This window comes from Notechis scutatus, chromosome 6, assembly GCF_049901735.1.
Source record: "Notechis scutatus isolate UNSWTSFEM ecotype Mainland chromosome 6, rNotScu1.2, whole genome shotgun sequence".
In the NCBI taxonomy this organism is placed as follows: domain Eukaryota; kingdom Metazoa; phylum Chordata; class Lepidosauria; order Squamata; family Elapidae; genus Notechis; species Notechis scutatus.
In genome coordinates this window covers 61,207,045-61,230,041 of record NC_142014.1, presented here as the reverse complement: position 1 = coordinate 61,230,041, position 22,997 = coordinate 61,207,045, and the positions used below count along the sequence as shown (strand labels likewise).

Genomic DNA, 22,997 nt, shown 5'->3' with positions numbered 1-22,997 from the left:
CACCCCTGATTTAAGGGATTAGCTCTAGTTTAAGATAATTGTGCTTAAATTAGTTAAAATCATTTGAACTAATTTCAATGGTACAAAAGCACAAAAGTGGTACAAAATGGTACAAAATGGTACAAAAGCTCCATTTTGCAGTACATTCTATCCAGCAGAATATGAGTAAATCATATTTTTTATATGGTCTTAGTTGCCCAGAAAATATATTTCTGTCTCTGTCATCCTGGATATGGTAAAAATAAAACAGATAACAGATAATCAGTGTTGGAAGGGACCTTATAGATCATCTAGTCCAACCCCCCACCAAAGTAGGAGACCCTACACCATTTCTGACAAATGGCAGTCCAATCTCTTCTTGAAAGTCTCAAGTGATGGCACTCCCACAACTTCCGAGGACAAGCTGTTCCATTGGTTGATTGTTCTCACTGTCAGAAAGTTTCTCCTTATTTCCAGGTTAAATCTCTCCTTGTCCAGTTTCCATCCATTATTCCTTGTCTGGCCTTTGGGTGCTTTAGGAAATAGCTTGATCCCTTCCTCTCTGTGGCAGCCCCTCAAATATTGGCAGACTGCTGTCATGTCTCCCCTGGTCCTTCTCTTTACTAGACTAGCCATGCCCAGTTCCTGTAACCGTTCTTCATATGTTTAGTCTCCAGTCCCCTAATCATCCTGGTTGCTCTTCTCTGTACTTTTTCTAGAGTCTCAACATCTTTTTTATAATGTGAACAAAACTGTGGTTTTACTAAGGCTTTATAGAGTGGTATTAGTACCTCCCTTGATCTCGATTGTATCCCTCTGTTAATGCAATTTAGGATTGCATTAGCTTTTTTGGCTGCTGCTGCTGCATACTGCTGGCTCATATTTAGCTGGTTGTCCACTAAGACTCCAAGATCCCTCTCACAGTTCCTGCTATTGAGCCTGGTTTCACACAGTCTATATGTGTACTTTTGGTTTTTCTTGCCTAAGAGTAGGACTTTACTTTTCTCTACATTGAATTTCATTTTGTTAGATATGGCCCAGTGTTCTAGTCTGTCAAGATCCATCTGGATCTTGAGCCTATCTTCCTGGGTGTTAGCTATTCTTGCCAGTTTAGTATCATCTGCAAATTTGGTAAGTTCCCCTTCTATTCCCTCATCTAAGTCGTTAATGAAGATATTGAAGAGTAAACAAAATAAGAAATTGCTGGTATAAGTTCCGGAAGGCTGATACTAAAATAAAGTTTCCTGAAATTTGTTTCTTCTCTCTTTTTTAGTTGTGTCAGAGTAGAAGAACACCATGCTGTTGATATTGATCTTTACCACTGTCCCAATTGTGCAGTTCTACATGGACCCTCCTTAAGTAAGTGATGAATTTTAAAGCATTTTGCACAATTAAGGTTAAGGTGGACTCAATACTGAATATAAATTATTTTTATAGCTGATGATATAATGGTTATCCTAGATAATTATGCAATGTTATTTTGAAGTTATATTTCAAAGTTGTTTATACTCTGATTTTACCTTTAACTGTTTGCATCATTAACAAAGAAGTATGCCCCTTTGGAATCTACTATATCTATTGATTATTGTAAGAGATTAAGCTGTATAATACTAGCAATAGCACTTAGACTTATATACCGCTTCATAGTGCTTTGCAGCCCTCTCTAAGTGGTTTACAGAGTTAGCATATTGCCCTCAGCACTCTAGGCCCTCATTTTATCAACCTTGGAAGGATGGAAGGTTGAGTCAACCTTGAGCCGGTAAGGATTGAACTGCTGGCAGTCAGCAGAATTAGCCTTCAACACTGCATTCTAACCATCACGGCAATAACATACTTGGGAAACATATCACAATATGTTTGGTGAAATATGTCTACATGTATAGATGCAATTTCAGTAGATAAAACCTAGTGTTAACCCCAACTCTGAAAATAGAATGGAAGATATTTTTCCAGAATGCTTGAGCTAAACAAGAGAGCTGTTCTTCAGATCACTTGATTTCTAATAGGATTTTAAAGACTTGAGAGATTATGTTGAATATGATTTATCTACAACATTTGTATGGCAGAATATATAATTAAAGCATGTAACTAAAAATATGGCCATTGCTGCAACACCGTGATCATGTGATTTTCATGCATGGCAACCAGCTTGCGCTTATAGTGGTTTGTGACTTGCCCTGCTGGCTTCTCACAGGCAGTCAATGGAGAAGCTGAAAGGTAAAGGTTATAAGTTGCTCCTCCTCTTGTTGCAGCCCACTCATAATGTTCAAAACAGTCAGAAATATATCACATCAGAAAAATAAAAGAAGTTTCATTAAAATAAAATCACATGATCTTCCAAATAGTTGTAAGCTTATTTCAGATAAGCTTACAACAATTTTGCTGTCCTTCTTTGTTGTACTCCTGCAATTTAGCAGCTGTTGTCATTGTCTACATTTCAGAACAATAATGTAGCTAAGATTTTTTTTTTTTTTTTTGCAAACTGAATAGTATCTATCAATATTTAAGTAATAAAAATTAGAGTTTCTCTTCTTATTTCTTAAGTGACTTGTTTGGTCAGATAGCTGGTTATCTTCTGGGATTCAAGCCAAGTGAACTGTCTTTTGTTCCTTTTTCTTTGTTCATCTTTCTTAAATGCAAAGAGACCGGAAGGATAAAATCAAAGATAATTACATTTTTTTCTTTTACCATCTCAAATGCACAACTAAAATTCAGAAGCAGATTTTTTTTAAAAAAAAAAAACACCGTTTGATTTTTGTCAAATATAACAACACATTTTATCATCTCTCCATCCCCTCCCCCAAAGTGCCCTAGTTTTCATCATTGTCCATCTGAAGATGTGACAGCCATGTATACTGCCACTTAAAAAGCTGATTTTTAAAAATAATTATAATAGCAATCTTCCTCCTCCTCTTCCTCCTCCTCCTCCCTTTCAATCTACTTATTACTCTGGCCATAAAAATATTACAGATTACCTATTGCTTTATCTTGATCATACCTTGGTATGGAGTATGAAGGAATACATGACTGCTTAATGGCAAAATCAAATTATTCTTTTATTTTTGCAAATATTCATAAAAATTATCTTTATATGCTGAATAAAGTATATTTGCCATCGTAGTCTTCACAAAGGTAATTCCCTGATGCCAAAAGTAATTTGGGAATCACTCACCCAGTTTTTGAGTTTACGGGGGAAAAAATATAGGCAGAAGAAACGGATTCATCCAGTTTGAGATCCAATGTTTTGAAAGCTTGACATGATACCATTGAATTCTTAATGTAGCCCTTGGCATGGAAATGGTTTGTATCCCCATAAATAATATTTATTCTTATAGCTTTGTTGTGATGAGACTAAGGTAAGATGATCCTACTCCCTTAAAAATGTTTTATATTTTGTCTTGAAGTTAGGTGTCCCCCACTTCTAATACAGTGAGTTGATTCACAGGGTTAGCATGATCAGTTATATCAAATTGCACTGGTCCTGAATCCTGTTTAAAATAGGGCCAAATGAATGGTTTTTAATGAGTATCTGAAATTATAGTTATTCTTTTCTCAAACAATTTTCATAAGAAAGAGACATTGTGACTAACCAGTAGTTATTCAGTAACTGTTATGAATTGTAACATCCAGAGTGAGTTTCTTGAGAAGTGGACATTTTGTCATTTCTAGGTAGTCTGACACTTATCTTCTTGACCCATTGATTCCATCCCATTAATCAGACTGAATCAATTGTAAAAAGATGGGTTGAGAGGCATGTCAGACTCTACTTACCAACCAAAATGGGGTGACTGTGGAATGTTGCAAGTATACCAGAGACTTAAAGATAAAAAAGGGCATTGAATATCTGAAGGACAATGAAGAAGGGCAATGAAACTAGTATACCATAAAGGCTTACTGAGTACTGGAGATACCAAGTTGGCCTACGAGAAAGAACAAAATAACAGAGTTGAAAGGGATCTTTGACTATACAGACCTTTGTCGTCTAGGTGATGTTTTTAGTATGCTATCTAGTATGCAAGATCTGCCTGAACAAATCTACTATGGAGATAAAGCCAATATGATTTTATATACATAATTCACCTATTTATATTGCCATCTAAATCTCAAATTGAAATCACTATTCAAATACAAAAACAATATAATGCTGATTAATGTATGTTATGCTCATCTGTGCAACAGATGTATTCAAACCTACTAGACTCTAGTAATCTAGTTTATTAGTTTGATGTTGAAATGGTGCTTATTAAATCCACTCAAATCTTTTTAGTGTAAATATTGAGCACCTTGTATGAGGTAATAATTTACCTTTTAATATAGATAGATAGATAGATAGATAGATAGATAGATAGATAGATAGATAGATAAAGATATATTTTCTAGCTGCGATTATTTGTGGCTGTTAATAGATATTTTTAGCTGGAATCAGTTACCTCAAAGTCTTTGTCTGACATTTTCTGTAGTTCAGCTGCCTGTCTAAAAAACTGTCAGATGCCATTGGCTATTATCTACCACCATCTAAACTGGTGGTTGAATTTGAAGAAACAGTTGTATACATTTGAATAAAATGATAGGGGTAGTTTACATACAAATATGCATACTGAAAATTGGAAAATACAACATGGATATCACAGGGCTATGCCTAAATGTTTCTTCTGCAACTGCTATTGAATATAAACTGTTTGAGTTCTTGAAGGTGTGGCATTCATCCCCATCTGTTGTGATATACAGAAAATCCTGCAGTTCTCATGGCAAGCTGTTAAATAAATTGGTTTACACTATGAGGACAACTTTATTTGAAAATATTAAAAACAGTTTTCAGCACAGACAATCTTGTAATATTGGTCTTTTATAGACATATCCAGGCAAATGTAAATCTTTATTGCTAGGCTCCAATTACTCTAAAGTTGTGTTCACAACATTGGCAAGCAGAATTTGCTCAGTATGGATTTTCAAATTAAGGTTTTAGAATTACTTTGTATAGTAAAATTTAACCAGTACATTTGAAAGGAAAGTTTAAACTTTGTAATACAATTCTGTTCATTGAGATAATTGTAGCAATAGAATTTATGTGTTCGGAAATAATGGATGCTTTAGTGAGCAAGAAACATTTAAGTGGAATAGTTCAAAGCCTACAGCTACATGTTACCATACCAAATGTCTTGCATGAACACTGCAGACTGCAAATGATTAAAAGTGTATCTCTGGAATATATTCCGTTTGGCATGATACTGAATCTTGTCATTTAACATTTTTTTATGTATTATAAAGTTTCAATTTAGGATGCTTATAAAACTGCATTCATTTGAATGAAGGTGTACAGAGTTTTTCTTATATCTTTAAAAATATTTCCTTTAATTCTGGATGAAGAAAAAGAAAGATTTTAATAATAATTTACTGGTGGCAGGATCAGATCTGAAATTCATTTACATTTGCTGAGAGGAAGCGGAGCCTTAATTCAAATCCCCATTCAACAAAAAAATTCTCTCAACGACCTTGAGCCAATTATACGTGCTAAAAATAACATCTTGGGAATAGTTAGAAAATAACAGAGGAACTCATCTGACTATAGTATATTGAAGAAAGGGTAGAATGCACATTTGTATTATGTGTCATGGTAATGCCCTTATTCTCCAAAAAGTTTAGTGTATTGTACATTTTCCTCTTTTCTCATTCTTTTCCCCTTCCAATGTGATCCTAGCAAAAACCCTGAATAATTCATTACTAATAGAGAAATAGTTTTGACAGGCTCCTGGAGAATTTCATAGCTAAATGTGATTTGATTCTCTTCTATCTTAAATTGACGGTTACATTTTTCACCATGTAGTGAAGAAGAGGAGGAACTGGCACAGACATGACTATACAGAATATGATGATGGTTCAAAACCAGTTCAAGCTGGAACCCGAACATTTGTTAAACAGCTACGTGCCCGTTCATTCCCAAGGTAAGATCAGTTGAATTTGAAAATTTAAAAGTATAAGTAATTGCTTCAAATAGTGATTCTGAATTCATGCTTTAACTATATCACTCTAGAGCAGGGGTAGGGAAACTTGGCTCTTTTATCACTTAGGACTTCAACTCCTAGAATTCCTGAGTGAGCCATAAAAGGTTCCCCATCCCTGGCTTACTGGTTTTTCAGTTGTGGGGGAAATCAATTTTTGACTTTAATGGGACTGTTTAATATACAGATGTAGTCCGTTCTACATTTGTATGTTAAACAGTCCCATTCAGGTCAAAAATTGATTTCCCCCACAACTGAAAAACCAGTAGGCCAGGGATGGGGAACCTTTATGGCTCACTCAAGAATTCTGGGAGTTGAAGTCCATAAGTGATAAAAGAGCCAAGTTTCCCTACCCCTGCTCTAGAGGATATCAATGTCATCAGGATTTCAGTGTTTATTTGCGGAAGTTAAAACTAGATATCCAATAATATTAAAGACATTCTGGAAGAATTAGAATCAGGTTAGAATAACAGAGTTGGAAGAGACCTTGGAGGTTTTCTAGTCCAACCCCTGCTTAGGCAGGAAACCCTACACCACTTCAGAACAAATGGTTATCTAATTTTAAAAACTTCCAGTTGGAGCATTTACAACTTTCAGAGGCAAGTTGTTCCATTGATTAATTGTTCTAACTGTCAGGAAATTTCTCCTTAGTTCTAAGTTGCTTCTCTCCTTGTTTCTTGTTCTTTGGAGAATAGTTTGACTCCCTCTTCTTTGTGGCAGCCCCTTAGATATTGGAACACTGCTATCATGTCACCCCTAGTCCTTCTTTTCATAAGACTAGACATATTCAGTTCCAGCACTGTTCTTTATATGTTTTAGCCTCCAGTCTCCTAATTATCTTTGTTGCTCTTTCTTCTCTGTACTCTTTCTAGAGTCTCAACATCTTTTTTACATCATGGCGACCAAAATTGGATACAGTATTCCACGTGTGGCCTTACCAAGGCAGAATTGTTTCAGTGTCAGATGTTAACATTATGATTAGTTAAAACAAGTTGCTGAAAATGATCAGATATAATAAATGTTGGGAAGGACAGAAACTTTATATTTCACTTCAAAAATATTTCTACTGCTGCAACATTCACTCACAGGGTTTTTAAAAATTCTGCTTCTATTTTAAAAATAATACATGTATATGTATATATACATATATATTTTTTTCTTTCTAGTGCTGATGAAATCATTTTGAAAATGCATGGAAGCCAATTGACACAAAGATACCTGGAAAAGCATGGGTTTGACGTTCCCATTATGGTACCTAAATTAGATGGCTTAGGTCTCAGACTTCCACCTTCTACGTTTTCTGTTCTAGATGTGGAACATTATGTAGGTATGGACTGTTGGTTCAAACACAAAAGGGCAAGGAAAAGTAAACGGGTTTAAATATTCTTTTTCTGAAATATTTTATGGTTGTGACATTTTCTGAGAACACTTGATTAATTCTTGAAAGCTTTGGTTTCAGTTGTAAGCTTTAAATATATCATGTCTTGAGATTAATCTAACCTGAATGAATGGAATACTCAAAACATTAATGTTTAGCTATATTTTCTCTTTAACAGTTTCAGGATTTTCAGAAAAAAATGATAGTTACGTAAGCATATATTACTATATTCCCATAATCCTGAGTTGTAATTTCTATAGACCTTTGTTGACTGGTTTATGCAGTGATTTAACTTTTTCATTTTTACAGGTGGTGAAAAAGTGATTGATGTTATTGATGTGGCAAGACAAGCAGATAGCAAAATAAAGCTCCATAATTACATCAAGTATTTTACAAACCCTGAGAGACCAAAAGTATTAAATGTGATAAGCCTTGAATTCTCAGACACAAAGTGAGTATACAATTTTCATATATGTATAAAATGCTTATATTTAAAACTGTAGTATATAACAATAATTGCAGATTTTCTGAATAGTTTCAATAACGAAATATGAAGTTGATATGTACTTAAAGCTTGGGGTTATCCTAAATAACTTAGGTTGAAAGGATGAATAATGCAATTGCTTTTTCTTTGGAAAGGGCTTATCTACATATTTTTCTTATATGTTTAGTGGACTGTGGGAATGACCTTTGGGAAAGTGGGGAAGAGATACAATTTAGGAAATAATCAGACAAGAGAGGCAGGAACCCCCAGTAGCTTTAAAGGTCAGAGAAAGCAACTTAGAAAAGATATTTCCTCATGGATGGAACAGTTAAAAGATATGGTGGGAACTTTTGTACTTTCAAACTTGCAAGATTCTGTTAATGTAGCTTTAGAATAAAGTAAAATTCAGTTCATCTAGTTGTGTTTCCTATCCAGCTTATCTGAGACGGCTGACAAATATATGCAAGATGAATAAAAATATTTTTCAAAAGTTTGTTAGAGGTTACATTACTTTAAAAATAGTGTTTATTTTTTAATTAAAAAATGAAAATATGCCTGGGTTTATGCCTCTAAACCTAATCTATTAGCAAATGCTAACTACTAAACACATTGTATTTAATATTGTAGTTCTGCATAGAGATCAACATGTGGGATATTCTGTATTTTAGAAAGATAATCCGCTAAAGCTACCTTGTAATTTCATACTCTTGCATGACTTCTAATTCCCAATTTGAAATCACATACACAAACACATATGTAGTCATAACCATATTCTTATGAACCAGTTGTTTAAAATATACAAAAATAGTTGATTGAATTAACTAATAATCTCTTCTTGAACATTTCAACTAGTAAAATAGTTCTAATTTGAAATAAGAGACCATCAATTTTTCTATATACCCTGTTTCTCCAACAATATGGCCTCCCCCAATAGGAAGTCCCAGCATGTTTTATAGGCATGAAATGAAATTAAGCCCCTCCCCCCAAATTAAGGCCTATATTAAAACATGTGAAATGGGGGAATGGTGGGGGCTTGCCGTTAGGAAGTACTTTTGTTGCACACCCAGATATGGTGCTGCCTGCGTTGACCCTGATACGAAAGTGCCCCACCAACGCCGAGGTCAACATCCAAGCCGCCGCCTGCCTGCCCGAAGATGCAAGGGGGGAATTAAGTCACCCCGAAAAAGACGGCCAGCCATTTTTTCGGGCTCAAAAAAATAAGACCCGCCTTATTATATGAGAAACACGGTAATTATTTTATAGTGTTGATATATAATAATTTAAAATTTGGATTTAGATGAAGACTTTCATTCTATTTTTTTCTTCATTCAAATCTCATTATAGTCCATATACGTTCCACTTCAGAGAATGTGTAGCATAATTAAATAAGTCATATATTGGACTAATTCTCTGTCTTTGGTGTTAACAGTTCAATCTAAATAGTAGTATGAGTCAAAATATTACTAGAGGAAATATTTTTTGTATTTGTATATATTAAGAAATCATTAGTCATATTCAAATTGCATTTCCTGTTTTGAATTTTAAAGGATGTCTGAATTAGTGGAAGTTCCTGAAATTGCCAGAAAACTTTCATGGGTTGAAAATTACTGGCCAGATGACTCGGTCTTCCCTAAGCCTTTTGTTCAGAAGTATTGCTTAATGGGAGTTCAAGATAGCTACACAGATTTTCATATTGATTTTGGAGGCACTTCTGTTTGGTATCATGTTCTTTGGGTAAGAAAACTATTAATTTCCTTAATGTACAAAAGTACTGCATTCTTATTTTAAAATTTTTGAATGTTTTCTTTTACATATCTCTGGATGTGTGTGTGTGTGTGTGTGTGTGTGTGTGTGAATAATGATTGGACAAAATAATACATGTTTCTCACTTATTGAATTGCTTGTTTTGCTATTCACAAGGAAAATTGCATAGATTTCTGATTTTGTTTAGCCAACTGGTTAAATTTGAGAATTTTTCTCCCATTCTATCATTTTTTCCTAACTGCAGTAATTTTCTTTTAAATAGCAATACAGTTCTATACTTTCATTATATTGTAGTTCTATGTGATATTAATGGTTGTAATACAAAATTGCAAAGATGTACCACATGTAATGAAATGTCTTCTGTGCATAGGGTGAAAAGATCTTCTACTTGATCAAACCTACTAATGATAATCTGGCAATTTATGAATCCTGGAGTTCATCTGTTACCCAGAGTGAAGTGTATTTTGGAGATAAAGTTGACAAATGTTATAAATGTGTAGTGAAGCAAGGACATACCTTATTTGTTCCAACAGGTAAAAAGTTCTTTCCCTGTCCATTAACATATCGATGTATTGGAACTTAATAACTAATGTTCAGAGAATTTTTAATTAATTTAACAATTAAGTTTAAATTTAGAAGGCAGACTCAGATATTACTAAGCATTTATAGAGATAGAAGTTGAGACGATAAAGAATTTGAAAAAGAAGATAGCTGAGGAATTATTTATTTGTCTATTCATTTCCTATCACATTTTCAATAATTGTGTATTGAAGCCTGTAAAAGAATTTTAATACTGCTGTTTGTTATTCCATGCTCTATTAATGTATACAGTAATTATATTTATTGTAGAGTCACCTTTGGTGAAATAGGTGGCATATAGGCTAAATAAATAAATAAATAAATAAATAAATAAAAAATACATACATACATACATAAATAAATACATACATACATACATACATTAATTTTTACAAAAATGTATGTTTGTTTATTCTAATATCATAGGGAGAATTATTAATTCGTCAAGTTAGTATAATCATTGATAATATAATAGGGCATTGGTTATATTGAATTTAATTGCCAGTTTAGTTCCATCTGTAATACAGTTTGGCAGGTGTGTTCTTCAGAAAAAAGTTAATTTTTGAGATTTTGTGGACATAGCCATGCTGGGGAATTCTGGGAGCTGAAGTCCACAAGTATTAAAATTGCCAAGGTTGGAGACCTCTGCTATATATGAGACAGATTTCCTGTTGAATAAATAACCTGTAATACTAGTAATACATATAGAACAAAAAGCAGCTAAGGTTAATGAAACAAAATGCATGTAGACCTCAATTTATGACCACAATTGGGACCAGAATTTCCATTGCTAAGTGAGGTGGTTGTAAGTGAGTTGACCTCTGTCTCCAACTTTGGCAACTCCAATCTTGGGATTCCACAACACGTAAAGTCACCAAAGTTGGATATCCCTGTCCTCCAGCAAGATTTATGAAAGGATACAAAATGATGAAATATTTCAGTATATTCGGTAGTCCAAAAACTTTTGAAGTTTTGAGATAAAACTAGATAGAAAAATGAATTTGGCTTTCAAATTAATACTTAGTTATGGAAGGAAGAGTTGTTTATTTATTTACATTAGATGTTTATCCCACCTTTATTACTTTATAAGTAATTCCAGGTGGCAAACATACTGAATATTCTATCCTATTTTTCCCACCACAACAACCCTGTCAGGTGGTTTGGGCTGAGAGAGAATGACTAGCCCAAAGTCAACCAGCTGGTTTTCATGACTAAGGCAGGACTTGAATTCACAGTCTACCACTTTCTGGCCAGGTGCCTTAACCATTAAATGAAATTGGCTGTTGATTTGATTTTAGAGATTTTTAGTTATGCTTTTGAGACAGCAAACCAATACTGATATTGATATGTTAATAGTCCAATAAAATAACAGTAATATGATGGTAAAACTTTGATTTGAACAATATGTGGGTTGTTAAAATAATTTTCCTCTGTTGTGCTTTTGGGAACAAAATATTGTGGATATATAGGCTTAACTTTTTGTTTCAGGATGGATTCATGCTGTACTCACTTCTCAGGACTGTATGGCTTTTGGAGGAAACTTCTTGCACAACCTCAATATTGGCATGCAGCTCAGGTTAGAGTTGAAATTTCCTCTTTTATCCAACTATTTGCTTCTACAAATGTAGACACATGTCTTTGTTAAATTGGTATTAAATCATTTTCTAGTTTTGTAAAGACAACATGCTCATATTTTGCAAAGAATAGAGGGATTATCATTATTTGATCTCCAGTTAAAATGAATAGATTGTTCTGAATTGCTTGCCTTTTTTAAAAACAAAATTACATTAAAAACAAATTGGTTAAACAGGTATGAAAGAGGAATATATATTTTTTAATTAAAGTTAATTGAAGGCTGGAATATCCTGGGGTGCTGATGCAAACACCCTATGAACAACAGCCTTGGCTTTGGTTTATTCCACAGCTGAATATTGTACCAGTATGTGGCTTAACAGTGCCTATGCCCAAATGGTCGATGTCCAACTTCATGAGACAATGCGTATTATCTCTGGTACATTGCATTCCATTCCTGTGCATTGATTACCAATACTTAGCAATATCGTATCTCCCCACTTTAGAAGACAACAAGCTCTCATTTGGCTATGGTCAAGGGTGCTGAACAACAAGGTCCTCCCTATTCATCAAGACAATGTGCAGCCCATCACAAGATTGAAATCCCATAGCCGAGCATGGAAAACAGCTATTCATTTAACATCTACCCAGCTTAACCCTGAGAATGTATGGAGTGGGGAATGGTCCAAGGTATCTCCTTGTGGCCTGATCATAAGTGATCCCTCTACCAAACCACCTAGTTTTGCCCTCTTGCACTGTCTGGTTGAAATTGAACAGAATTAGGTGGAATACTGGAAGAAGTGCCTGCCCAGTATCAGTGGGGATGGAAAGATTCCTCTTGTTGCGATTGTGATACTGATATGTAAACTGTTAAACATATTGGACAAGATTGCCCATGACATGCATTCCCTGGTTCTCTGCACAAAGCAACTCCAGAGGCAATAACCTGAATTGGACATCCAGTTATGAGGCAACTGCCATACCCCTATAGAAATTTATATATAGTTATGTGGACTTTGTATATATGTTACTTCTCTTCTGTCATGTTGTCATACACTAAATAATAGTAAATAATAAACTAGCATTACTGAAAATATTATTTAAGTTATTGATAGTCCTCCACTTGTGACTAAGGATAGTCCTTCACTCATGACTAGAATTGGCCCTAGAACCTTGGTTGTTGAGTGAAGTGGTCACATGATCACTTCACTCAACAACCACAATCCAAATTCTCCCAGTTGTGGTTATTAAGCTGGCTGTTGGGAAGAGGGCCTGAACCTCCTGGGCTTCATGAGGCAGGGAGAGGACTTTGACTTCCAAGCATACCTGGGAGACTCGGGCCCTCTTTCTGCTTCCTCCTCCCAAGATAATCATGAGAACCTAGTGTTTGCTAGTGTTTTCACCTCACCTACGACCCATTTCAGAACACTTCCAGAGGGATCAGGAAAATACTAGCAAATGCTAGCATTCTGTTCCATTCTTCCATGTGGGACGATTTCCCTCCCTACATGGAAAAGAGAAATCTCCTAGTGTATTGGGAAAATGGAGTGGAATGTCCACTCTACTTGCAACCTTCCCTGCCAACTTCCCCATTAACTTTCTGAGAAAGCCAGCAGAGAAGATAGCATATGGCGATCATATGATTTCAAGGTACTTAGTCAATAAGTCATACATGTGAACAGATTTCCAAACACCCAAAATAATCCTGTGATTGGGGGAAGCAGAGATGGCATAATGTTTTACAATGTCTAGAAATGCTTTATAGCAGGGGTGTCAAACTCGCCGCCCGTGGGCTGGATGCGTAACGCGCTGGCCACGCCCACCCCAATTTTTGCAAAGGGGGAGGAAAGTCACAATACGGCATGTGACGATAACGTGACTGCGAGTTTGACACTCCTGTTTTATGGGTAGTAAAGCACTTCCTGGGCTATTGTGACTATGAACAGTCATTAAATCATTGGTCAACAGGCAAGGACTACTTCTAATAGCAAACATCTGTCTCTTAATGGTTGAATTCAAGGAATTTATAAAAACATACTTCATATATCTGAATGCAGTGGATGGAACTTTTTGTTAGGGAATATTTCATTTTGCTATACTTCATGAACAAAGTGAACAGTAATTATATATTTATATAAAATAATCCTTCTGAATTGTTTATTTAGGTGTTATGAAATGGAGAAAAGATTAAAAACTCCAGATCTGTTCAAATTCCCTTTCTTTGAAGCCATCTGTTGGTTTGTGGCCAAAAACTTAATGGAAACTTTGAAAGGTAACTAATTAATATTTTAAGAAGGATTTGAGAGTAAGCTTTTTTTCTTTACAATGATTTAATAGATCTATGAGCACATCATAGCCAGAGTAGCAAGTTATTTATACTTTGCAATTAAGAAAAATCAGGGTAGCCAGTTTATTCAGTCTTAAAATATTATGCAAGCTATATTAATTTAAATGTTTGCACTTGAACAAATAGTAACAACCCTTCATATATCATCCTTTGCACTTACATTCAAAGGCTTTGAAAATGGAAGTAAATGCATTTTTCCCCTTTGGGATATGTACAGTTTTATGGATATGAAAATAAACATTTTCCCACTCTAAACTGACTGCTGTTTAATTCCCACTATTTTTCCTTAAGTACCTACTCATTTTCACCTCTTCTACACCATTCTCTTTCTGGAAGGTTTGATTATGCTGTTATTACGATGTAAATCCTGATCCTCAAGCTTGCTAGGTAACAGTTTGGCTAGCACATGATTCACAGTGAAGATACTCTGTGGAATAGCTATCCCTGCAGATTATCCTACCGTGCACAATTTTAGTGATTTGTACACCTATAGTGCTGGCACAGATGGCTGCACAGATGGCTTCCCATAGTTGCAGGATTGCCCATGCATGATTTAGAGTTCTAGCCAATCCCTTTAGCTTTTCCATGTTGATGATAGTAATAATAATAAAACTTGGCATGGTTGTGGGGCTTGTGTGCATTGAGAAAAATGAGAGCTATGCCAGAGGTTCAACTATTCTGGACAGCTCTTGAGAGTCAGACAAAGCATGTCTCTCCCATAAATGATATTGTGAAATGTAATTTACAGAAGCTCATACTAGCTCAGTTGTCACTTAAGTCAACAAAGACTGTGCTGGGTGTTAGAGTTCCTGGACATTTGGATAGGTTGCAGGACTCAAGACTGTTGGCTGAGCAATTAGGACCAGCAGCTGCAGAACTATTAGAAGGAAAGATGTTTATCTGTCACAAACATACCGAGATAGAAAACAAAGAAATAATAATATGTTGTTATAGATCAAGTCCAACAAGAAGAAAATACTTGAAATGAATGCACCAGAACTGGAAAGAGCACTATCCAGAATCAGAAATAACAGAACAGAGGCTAGTAAATCAGCATTGATTTATAATACAAAGTAAAGTATCAATGGAAGCAGAATTACAAGATTTGCAAAGCTCTACCGCGGGCAAAGAAAGCCTTGCAAAAGAAGCAGCTCAGACTGTAAAGGTAAACCAGGGAGAGTTGGCTGTAGAGGAAGCCAGCAGAGCTATTTAATTGTTTTCATTCCAAAACCAGGTACCCTCTTTTCCTCAGAAAGAACAGAGCTTTCTAACTAAAGCAGTAGAAGAATCAAAATGCCCAAACAGCAGAGGAACAAAAAACAATTTCTAATTGACAAGATGATTCTGCAAAACTACAAGAGAAGGAAGGCCAACTTGAATCTAGCATAGATTGATTAAAGAAGGCATTGAACTCCCTGCCACATGATTGGATAATAAAGTGCCTCGAAGGAGTCAATAGAAACATCAGAAGGTTTTTTCAAGGATCAAATGGCACAACAAAAAATATGGTTCCTAGTCAGTAGTGATATTGGAGAGGTTAATATCAAGAGAGGAATCTTTCAAAGAGATTCACCATCACCACCATTGTTTGTCATGACACTGATTACTCTGCCAATGATACTGAATAACCTAGGCCATGGCTATCAGACATCAAAAACATCTGCCAGTTTATCCCATCTCTTTTTCATGGACAATCTGATTATGATAAAACTTTGCCTGAAATAAAATTTCTGCTCAGCACTGTCCATAATAAACAGCCAAGATATTGCAGTGGTATTTTGATTGGACAAAATGTGGCAGACATACCATCAAGATGGAAAAAAATAGTAAAAACTTAAGGAATCAAGATTTCTTGTGAAAGTAAGCTCTGAATGAAGATAATCACTACAAAACATACTGGTATCTTACAATGGTATCTTAACTGTCCTAGATCCTTGGGAAGGTTCTGATACTTAACAGTACATTTAGAATTATCTAGTAGGAAGTGTAAATAAAACCAACAACAATATCAATATAGGTCAAATAGTAAATATATTTATCCCAAATTCAAGTCGCTGAGAAAAAGTAAGGAAAACTTCAGATATCTGGTTTGTTTCACCAGGGTAAATATCAAGATAGCAGTAGTCTGGGTAAAAACAAAATAAATTGATCATCAAAAAGGAAGAATAATAGGAAGTCTTGTGTCAAATTTACTTCTAAACCAAAATTGTTTAGTACTATGATATGGAAGAGATACTCTTGTAAACATGCAAATTTCTAAACAATGAATCTGGCTACCATCTGTTCTTCAGAACTGAATCAGGCAGCCATGCCCAATTTAGGTTCAATTTAAAAACCAAATTGAGAAGCATTTTCATTTGCAGGTGAAACAAATTGGCCCTATGTCCTTTCTGACAGCTTGTGCCAAAGAACTGGAATCTACTGAGAATAGGGGCTCATTCACATTAGTAGTGTTATCTAACTAATGAAATGGAACATCTGTATTTACTCATTGCTGTAATTTCTGGAGAGCTACCTATTTATTGTATAAAACCAGCAGAATTTTATGCTATATTAACCAATTTGCATAAGCTTTAATGGATTATATACTGTATGACATGCAGATAGAACTGCACATGCAATTATGGTTTTTCATTTTACGGGGCCACACATAACCAACCCTTCAGTATTGTTTGAATTACTAAAGTAAAACAGTTATCAACTTTTCTCTTTAGGACAGTTTTGAATTAATGGCAGATTAGATCATGTATATATTGATACTAAGCTACTTTGTAGGGTTTTAAAAAGCCTTTCAGTGCCTAATTCTTCTAATGTTGGCTCTTTCAAATGTGTTGTTGTTTATTTTTAAACTCTGTTGATAGAAAAACAAGTCAGGAATTCCATTTGGGCTATAATAATAAATAGCAGGTGTAATTGTAACAACATAGTAATTTAACACTGTATACAAGCACTGCGTCAGTTTATCATTATATGGAAACGAATTAAAATATAATGGCTATATATAGTATGAAAATTTCACAGAAGGTACCAAATTTCTGAAGCATGCAGTTCTGGAATATCCCATTTAAAGCTATTTAGAAGAAAAAGAATTGCTGTTCAGTTTTTAAGATAACCTTTAAAATGTTATATTTAAATAACCATCTGTTTGCAGTAAGAGCTCTGTCCTTCCTCTGTAGTTTGAAAGTACTTTATACTTCAATTGCAGTACGTTTCTGGTTTTACTCCATGTTTTGATTAGCCTGCATTGGTGCAAAAAAGTCCCATTTTATTTTCATAATAATTTTAAATTTTGGGTCAGATTTTTCCAAAGGCTGAGATACAATAGATACTGCTTGATGGAACATTACTGAAACAATATTAACTTAATCTTAAATTCTCATTTCTAGAGCTGAAAGAAGATGGTTTTCAGCCCCAAACGTTCTTAATACAAGGAGTGAAAGCTTTACTTACTGCTTTAAAGCTATGGATGAAAAAAGATGTAAGTTTTACTTCTAAAAACGCAGTAGCATTTTTATTTTTCATAATGCAGTAGCATTTCTCATTTATATTTAGAATTTAGCTGATTTTCTTTTATTTTGCTTACAGCTTGTAACAGAACATGCCTTTGAAATTCCAGACAATATTAGGCCTGGACAGCTAATTAAGCAACTTTCTAAAGTAATTCGATCTGTAGAGGTATGAATAAAAGACATTTAATTGTGATGGTGGAAATTTGCATCATTTTATAGGGAAACAATTAGGGTGGGATTGAATAATGGTTTGAATCAAATGGAAATTAGTTTAATGAGCTGGATTGTTAAATATTCTATTATTTCATACTGCATACAGTCTGAAAAATGCAGTTTTACAAGACACATTACAGTAGGGATATCCTTTTGGCATCCAAAGGGTACATTTGGGATGAGATAAGAGTTATACCGGGCAAGATATAATACAAGGTGTGCCAGGATTCTGGATTTTCAAGGGCTCTACAATTGTATCTTGCCCTTCCTCTTGGAGCATTGCTGCTGTAATGATTGTCCACTGTTACAGTGAAAGAAGAAGAAGGAATAGCCCTTTCCAATATCTTTCCCTTCTTATCTTGGTACATCATTATCTGAATGTGAAATTGTAATTGTAATGATCCATTCTAAATGACTTTATTTTACTTAAAGGAAGAGAACAACAAACCAATCAAAACTCAGGGAACTGGTGTGTGTCAAGTTTCACGGTCATCAAGTGAATTGGCCTCCATTCATCATTCCAGAAGAAGAGCAAGGAAGCTACGAGATCAGTCTATCAAAACACCTTCTAATTTGGATATTCTGGAGCTCCACACAAGGGAAGTTCTTAAGAGATTAGAAATGTGCCCATGGGAAGAGGCAAGTATTACAAGTTAGAATGAAATAAAATACTAAAAGGCTTGGGTACAAAATACTGATTGTAATTTATTGCTGCTAAAATATTGTGTGCTTGCATAATATATCAGCTCAAATAATTTAGCAAATATAGATTAAAAGAAATATAAGAGATTAGTATTAAAGATTATGTTATAAATTTCCAGTTCCATCTCTGTCAATTGGATACCTCAATATACCATTACTGTTTCATATTATTACTTACCATTAGGATGCTAAGAAAATAATGAAAAACTCTGATATCTAGATCAAGTCTTGCTACGGTAATATTTTCTGTATGTGAGTTCTTAAAGTTGTTTTTATAGTTCCTCATTGTGCAATAATGCTAGAGGCCATCAATTCCAGCTGTACTTGTATTGGCTATCTTCTTGACATGTTTTATTTAATTTGTGTCCATATCAAACTAAACTGCCAGAATGATGGTTCCTTTTTGGCTTTATCATTGGCCAGAAACAAATCACTTTCGGTGCATTCAATCAACAGATCAACAAAAGGGCTTGCTTTTTATATTCTCACAGCATATTGCTAGCTGCCAGCAACTTCCACTTGAGCATGTTGGTCTTGTCTTACCTTAATTCAATATCCTCCTTGACATGTTGATGCAATATGTATAATTATGTGTGCTAAGCCTCATTAATCTAGAGAATGGAAGTAGAATCAGGTATTATGAGGTACAGAATTTAATAATTTCCTATTTGGGCATGATAATTTGTACATATAAACCTGTGTTATAATTATTATTCGCAATGCATTATTTCTACTTTAGACAAACTTTGCATCACCACTAATGTGGATTACATAGAGATTTTTAAAATGGAATCTTGTTTTGTTTCTTGCTTTAGGACACAACCAATTATAAATTGAATGGAAGGTTTAACAAGCCACTTCAACCATCTTCCACTGTTCCAGAATGGAGAACAAAAGACAATGATTTACGGCTTTTGTTATCAAATGGAAGAATAATTAGGTACTAAATAAATGTTACATGACTTTTGCTTTATTGAATTTTGCTAATTCTGTTCACTTTTCAATTGATCAATTGAGGTGAGAAATGGATATACTGTGTTTCCCTGAAAATACGACCTACTCAGAAAGTCCTAACTTGATTTTTACACATGCATCCAATATAAGCCCTACCCCCAAAATAAACCCTAATTAAGACCCCACCCACACCAGGGTGCATGGGTAAAATTAGGCTAGCATGTGGATGGGAGAGTGAAGCTGCCCTACTACTTACTGTATCTTTGGATAGTTGCAGCCAGGCCTCGCACACCTTGGCCCATTTCTTCTGTAGCCAGCAGGGCTTTCCTAAAGGCCTCTGTAGGCGATAACAGAGCTCCAGAGGTGTGCAAGGCCTGGCTGCAACTATCTGAAGCTGAAGAAGTTCCTGAAGGCCTCTGACAGCGAAAAGGATGCCGGGGGTGACGCATGCAAGTAAGGTGAGTCAGTGGGCAACATTCCCCCCCCCTCAAAAGTAAGACCTGGTGGCTTTTTTGGTGGCAGGGTCTTATTTTGGGGGGAGCACAGGTAGTTTATATGTAATTTTTTAAAGGGAAAGAATGTGGGACAGGAAATGTGCTTTTAACTTGTAAGGCCAGATTCAGGTTTGTGGAGGACCCTGCTTCTCTATTAATGAACTTTGGCATGGAAACAATAATGGAAGTTATTGTTTCCATGCCAAGTAAGGAAGTACTGTGTAGATTTGGTTATAAAAGGGAAGCTAAATCCAGATAGTTTATGCTGTATGGAGTGCTGTGTTCAGAAAAAATATTGGCTCAGAGAAGACACAAGTAAAGGTTCTGATAGCTACTCAGTATACCAAGTGTGAGTACTAATGTTACTGATATGATAGTGCTTTAAAGTGATTTAAAAGGACTTAAATCAACCTTTTATTTAAAAAAAAACCCTAACAATTCTGCATTCTCTTCAGAGATTCATCAACAAAAATACAGTATGACCTGATACAGGAGAAAAATATTTCAGTTGATTTTTAGTTTAGAGTTTTTAATATTTATAGTGAACATTAGATATCACTCTTTTAAAAGATAAGAAAATAATAAAGGAAAAACTCCAATGGATATCTTTTACAACTGATTATTTTCTGACAGAGATGAACGGCAACCCTTCAGAGATCCAAGTCTATACACAGCAGACAGTGAAGATGAGGGTGAGAAGAAAATAACTATTAAGACAGAAGAACCGAAGTCCCAGGAAGCAGATGGCCATGCAGATACACAGAAACCACTGAACAGTATGTCTATTTTTTCTTGAATTAGTAATTCATACTTTTTTCTTTTTAGTACTTTTTCACATATTAAACAGGAGAACATTAATTCTTTCATATACCAAATAGAGGAACATTGAATTTGTTATATCTGACATATATTTTTTACATATGCTGAGCAAGACTGTGTCCATATATTTATTAGAAATATCCTATACTAAATGCTGCAAAGGTTTTAAAGGAGCTATTTTTAATTTTTATATTTTGATTATTTAGGATTTCAAAACAATTTAATATTTATTTTTTTATCATTTTAGTTCTAAAATGGGTACCAGCAGTGAAAATCAAGAATTCTAAACACAAATCTGTAGAATTTAAAATCCATTAGAACAGGGGTCTCCAACCTTGTCAACTTTATGACTTGTGGACTTCATCTCCCAGGGTTCCACAAGTCTTAAAGTTGACACGGTTGGAGACCCCTGCATTAGAACATAACCAAAAGTTAAGATTTTTACATTCTACCTAAACCTAGGCAGATATAGTGTTTCTAAATACTAACTCGTATAGATGTGTGAATTCATCCACATGTAGGGAAATGGATCTGAGTTTGAACTTATGGGAATGGGGCAAGAGAGTAAATTAGAAAAGAAATTCAAGCACTGCAGTTTATTCTGACATCAAATTCTATTTGCTTCTAAGCAATGAACTGTTGTGGGATTAAAAGATTGGCAAGAAAAAAAAGATAATGTATATAATGAAAAAGGTAATGTCCCTCTTTTTCTTTCCAGTGTTTTTTGAAAGTGTGAAGTCAGAACTCAGGAATGGCAGCTCAGAATATTCTGATATTTCTGATTCAGAAGAATCTGAACCTGATTGCACTAACCAGGTAAATAACATGTTTTAAAATAGTAATAAATGAAGAATTATATTTTTAATGTCCAAAGAATATTTGTTTCAAATGAAATATGGAAAAAATACTGAAGAATACTTCTGTGTATGACTAACAAAATAAAGATTAGCGAGTTAGACTGAATACATATACAATATCAGGAGTTTTACAAAATAACCCTTGCTTTTCCCCCCTGAATCTAAGTTTCTGCTTTTCTTTCTTTTCTTACTGTAAATGGTTTCCTTCCTGTTCAAATGTTCTTGATTCTTAACTGATCATAACATATGACCATGATTTAAAATATGACTAATCCATACTGAATAACAAGTAAGGGTCTGTAGTGGGTGGATGCTCTCTTTAATTAAATCCATTTGTACCAAATGCAAGGTACTCCACCTCAATTGTTATTCAATATGGATTAGTCATGTATATGGGGATATTTTTATCTTATTTTCCATCATACTTGACCTTTATATTCATTTATTTAAATTTAGGACTGCCCAACTCTAAATTGATTAAATAGTTCACAATATATCAAGTAATAAAAATATAAAACAAAAACAAAATACTATTCAATCTCTCACTGCAAAAACGTAGGCAAAAATACATCTAACAAAGGAATCCAGCCATCTTAACTCAAGGCTTGGGGGAGGTTTTTCAAGACCTTATGAAATGCTAACAAGGTGAAAGCCATATGGATTTCAGGGAAGATCTTGTTGCAGAGGGTAACAGAGTGTGACAGCTGTGACAGAGAAGGCATGCTTCCTGGGTCCTGATAAAAAGCACTATTTAACTGAAGAGATGTGGAGCATGTGTAGTCTTCAGCACCAACTGGCAAGGCAGAAACTATAGAAGACAGGTGGTCCCACAAATAATCTGGCCCTATGCCATGTAGGGCTTTATATGTCCTATATGTAGGATTGGTACCTGTAATCGCACCTGGACTCATCAAGGCAACCAGTCTAATTTAAAAAGATGTGTCACATAGGAATACAAAGTCATGCCTATTGCTGTTTATGCTATTGAATTCTGGACCTATTGGAACTTTTGAGTTGCTTTCAAGAGCAGCTTCACATAGAGTGTTTTGCAGTAGTCAAACCATGAGATGACTAGAGCATGAACAATTGTTCTAAGGGTCTTCTGATCAAAGAAAGAGCAGAACTGGTATATCAAATGAAACTGGGAAAAGGCCCTCTAGGCCATAGCTGTCACATGTTTGATCGCACTGTGAGTTCAAGAACATTCTTAAATTGCTGACTACTCTTGAATGGGTTGTCCCAAATAACAGTGTTAAAGCTAAGATTTCACACTTAGGCATTTCAGCAATCTATTCACATTTACTACAGTATTATTTGAATGAAAAAAACCCTGTTACTTATCTTTTT

At 34.8% G+C, this 22,997-nt stretch overlaps 1 protein-coding gene across 1 annotated transcript in view; it reads left to right on the top strand.

Moving 5' to 3' along the window:
* Positions 1-22,997, top strand: part of KDM7A (lysine demethylase 7A) — a 56,555-nt gene that overhangs the window by 21,596 nt on the left and 11,962 nt on the right. The window contains exons 2-15 of the mRNA XM_087968496.1: positions 1,253-1,338; positions 5,804-5,921; positions 7,145-7,305; positions 7,666-7,807; positions 9,388-9,574; positions 9,975-10,137; positions 11,672-11,759; positions 13,921-14,027; positions 17,489-17,580; positions 17,688-17,777; positions 18,257-18,463; positions 19,342-19,466; positions 20,608-20,750; positions 21,512-21,609. Of these exons, the coding sequence (XP_087824622.1) occupies positions 1,253-1,338; positions 5,804-5,921; positions 7,145-7,305; positions 7,666-7,807; positions 9,388-9,574; positions 9,975-10,137; positions 11,672-11,759; positions 13,921-14,027; positions 17,489-17,580; positions 17,688-17,777; positions 18,257-18,463; positions 19,342-19,466; positions 20,608-20,750; positions 21,512-21,609 (1,807 nt within the window). The remainder of the gene's footprint in view (positions 1-1,252; positions 1,339-5,803; positions 5,922-7,144; positions 7,306-7,665; positions 7,808-9,387; positions 9,575-9,974; positions 10,138-11,671; positions 11,760-13,920; positions 14,028-17,488; positions 17,581-17,687; positions 17,778-18,256; positions 18,464-19,341; positions 19,467-20,607; positions 20,751-21,511; positions 21,610-22,997) is intronic.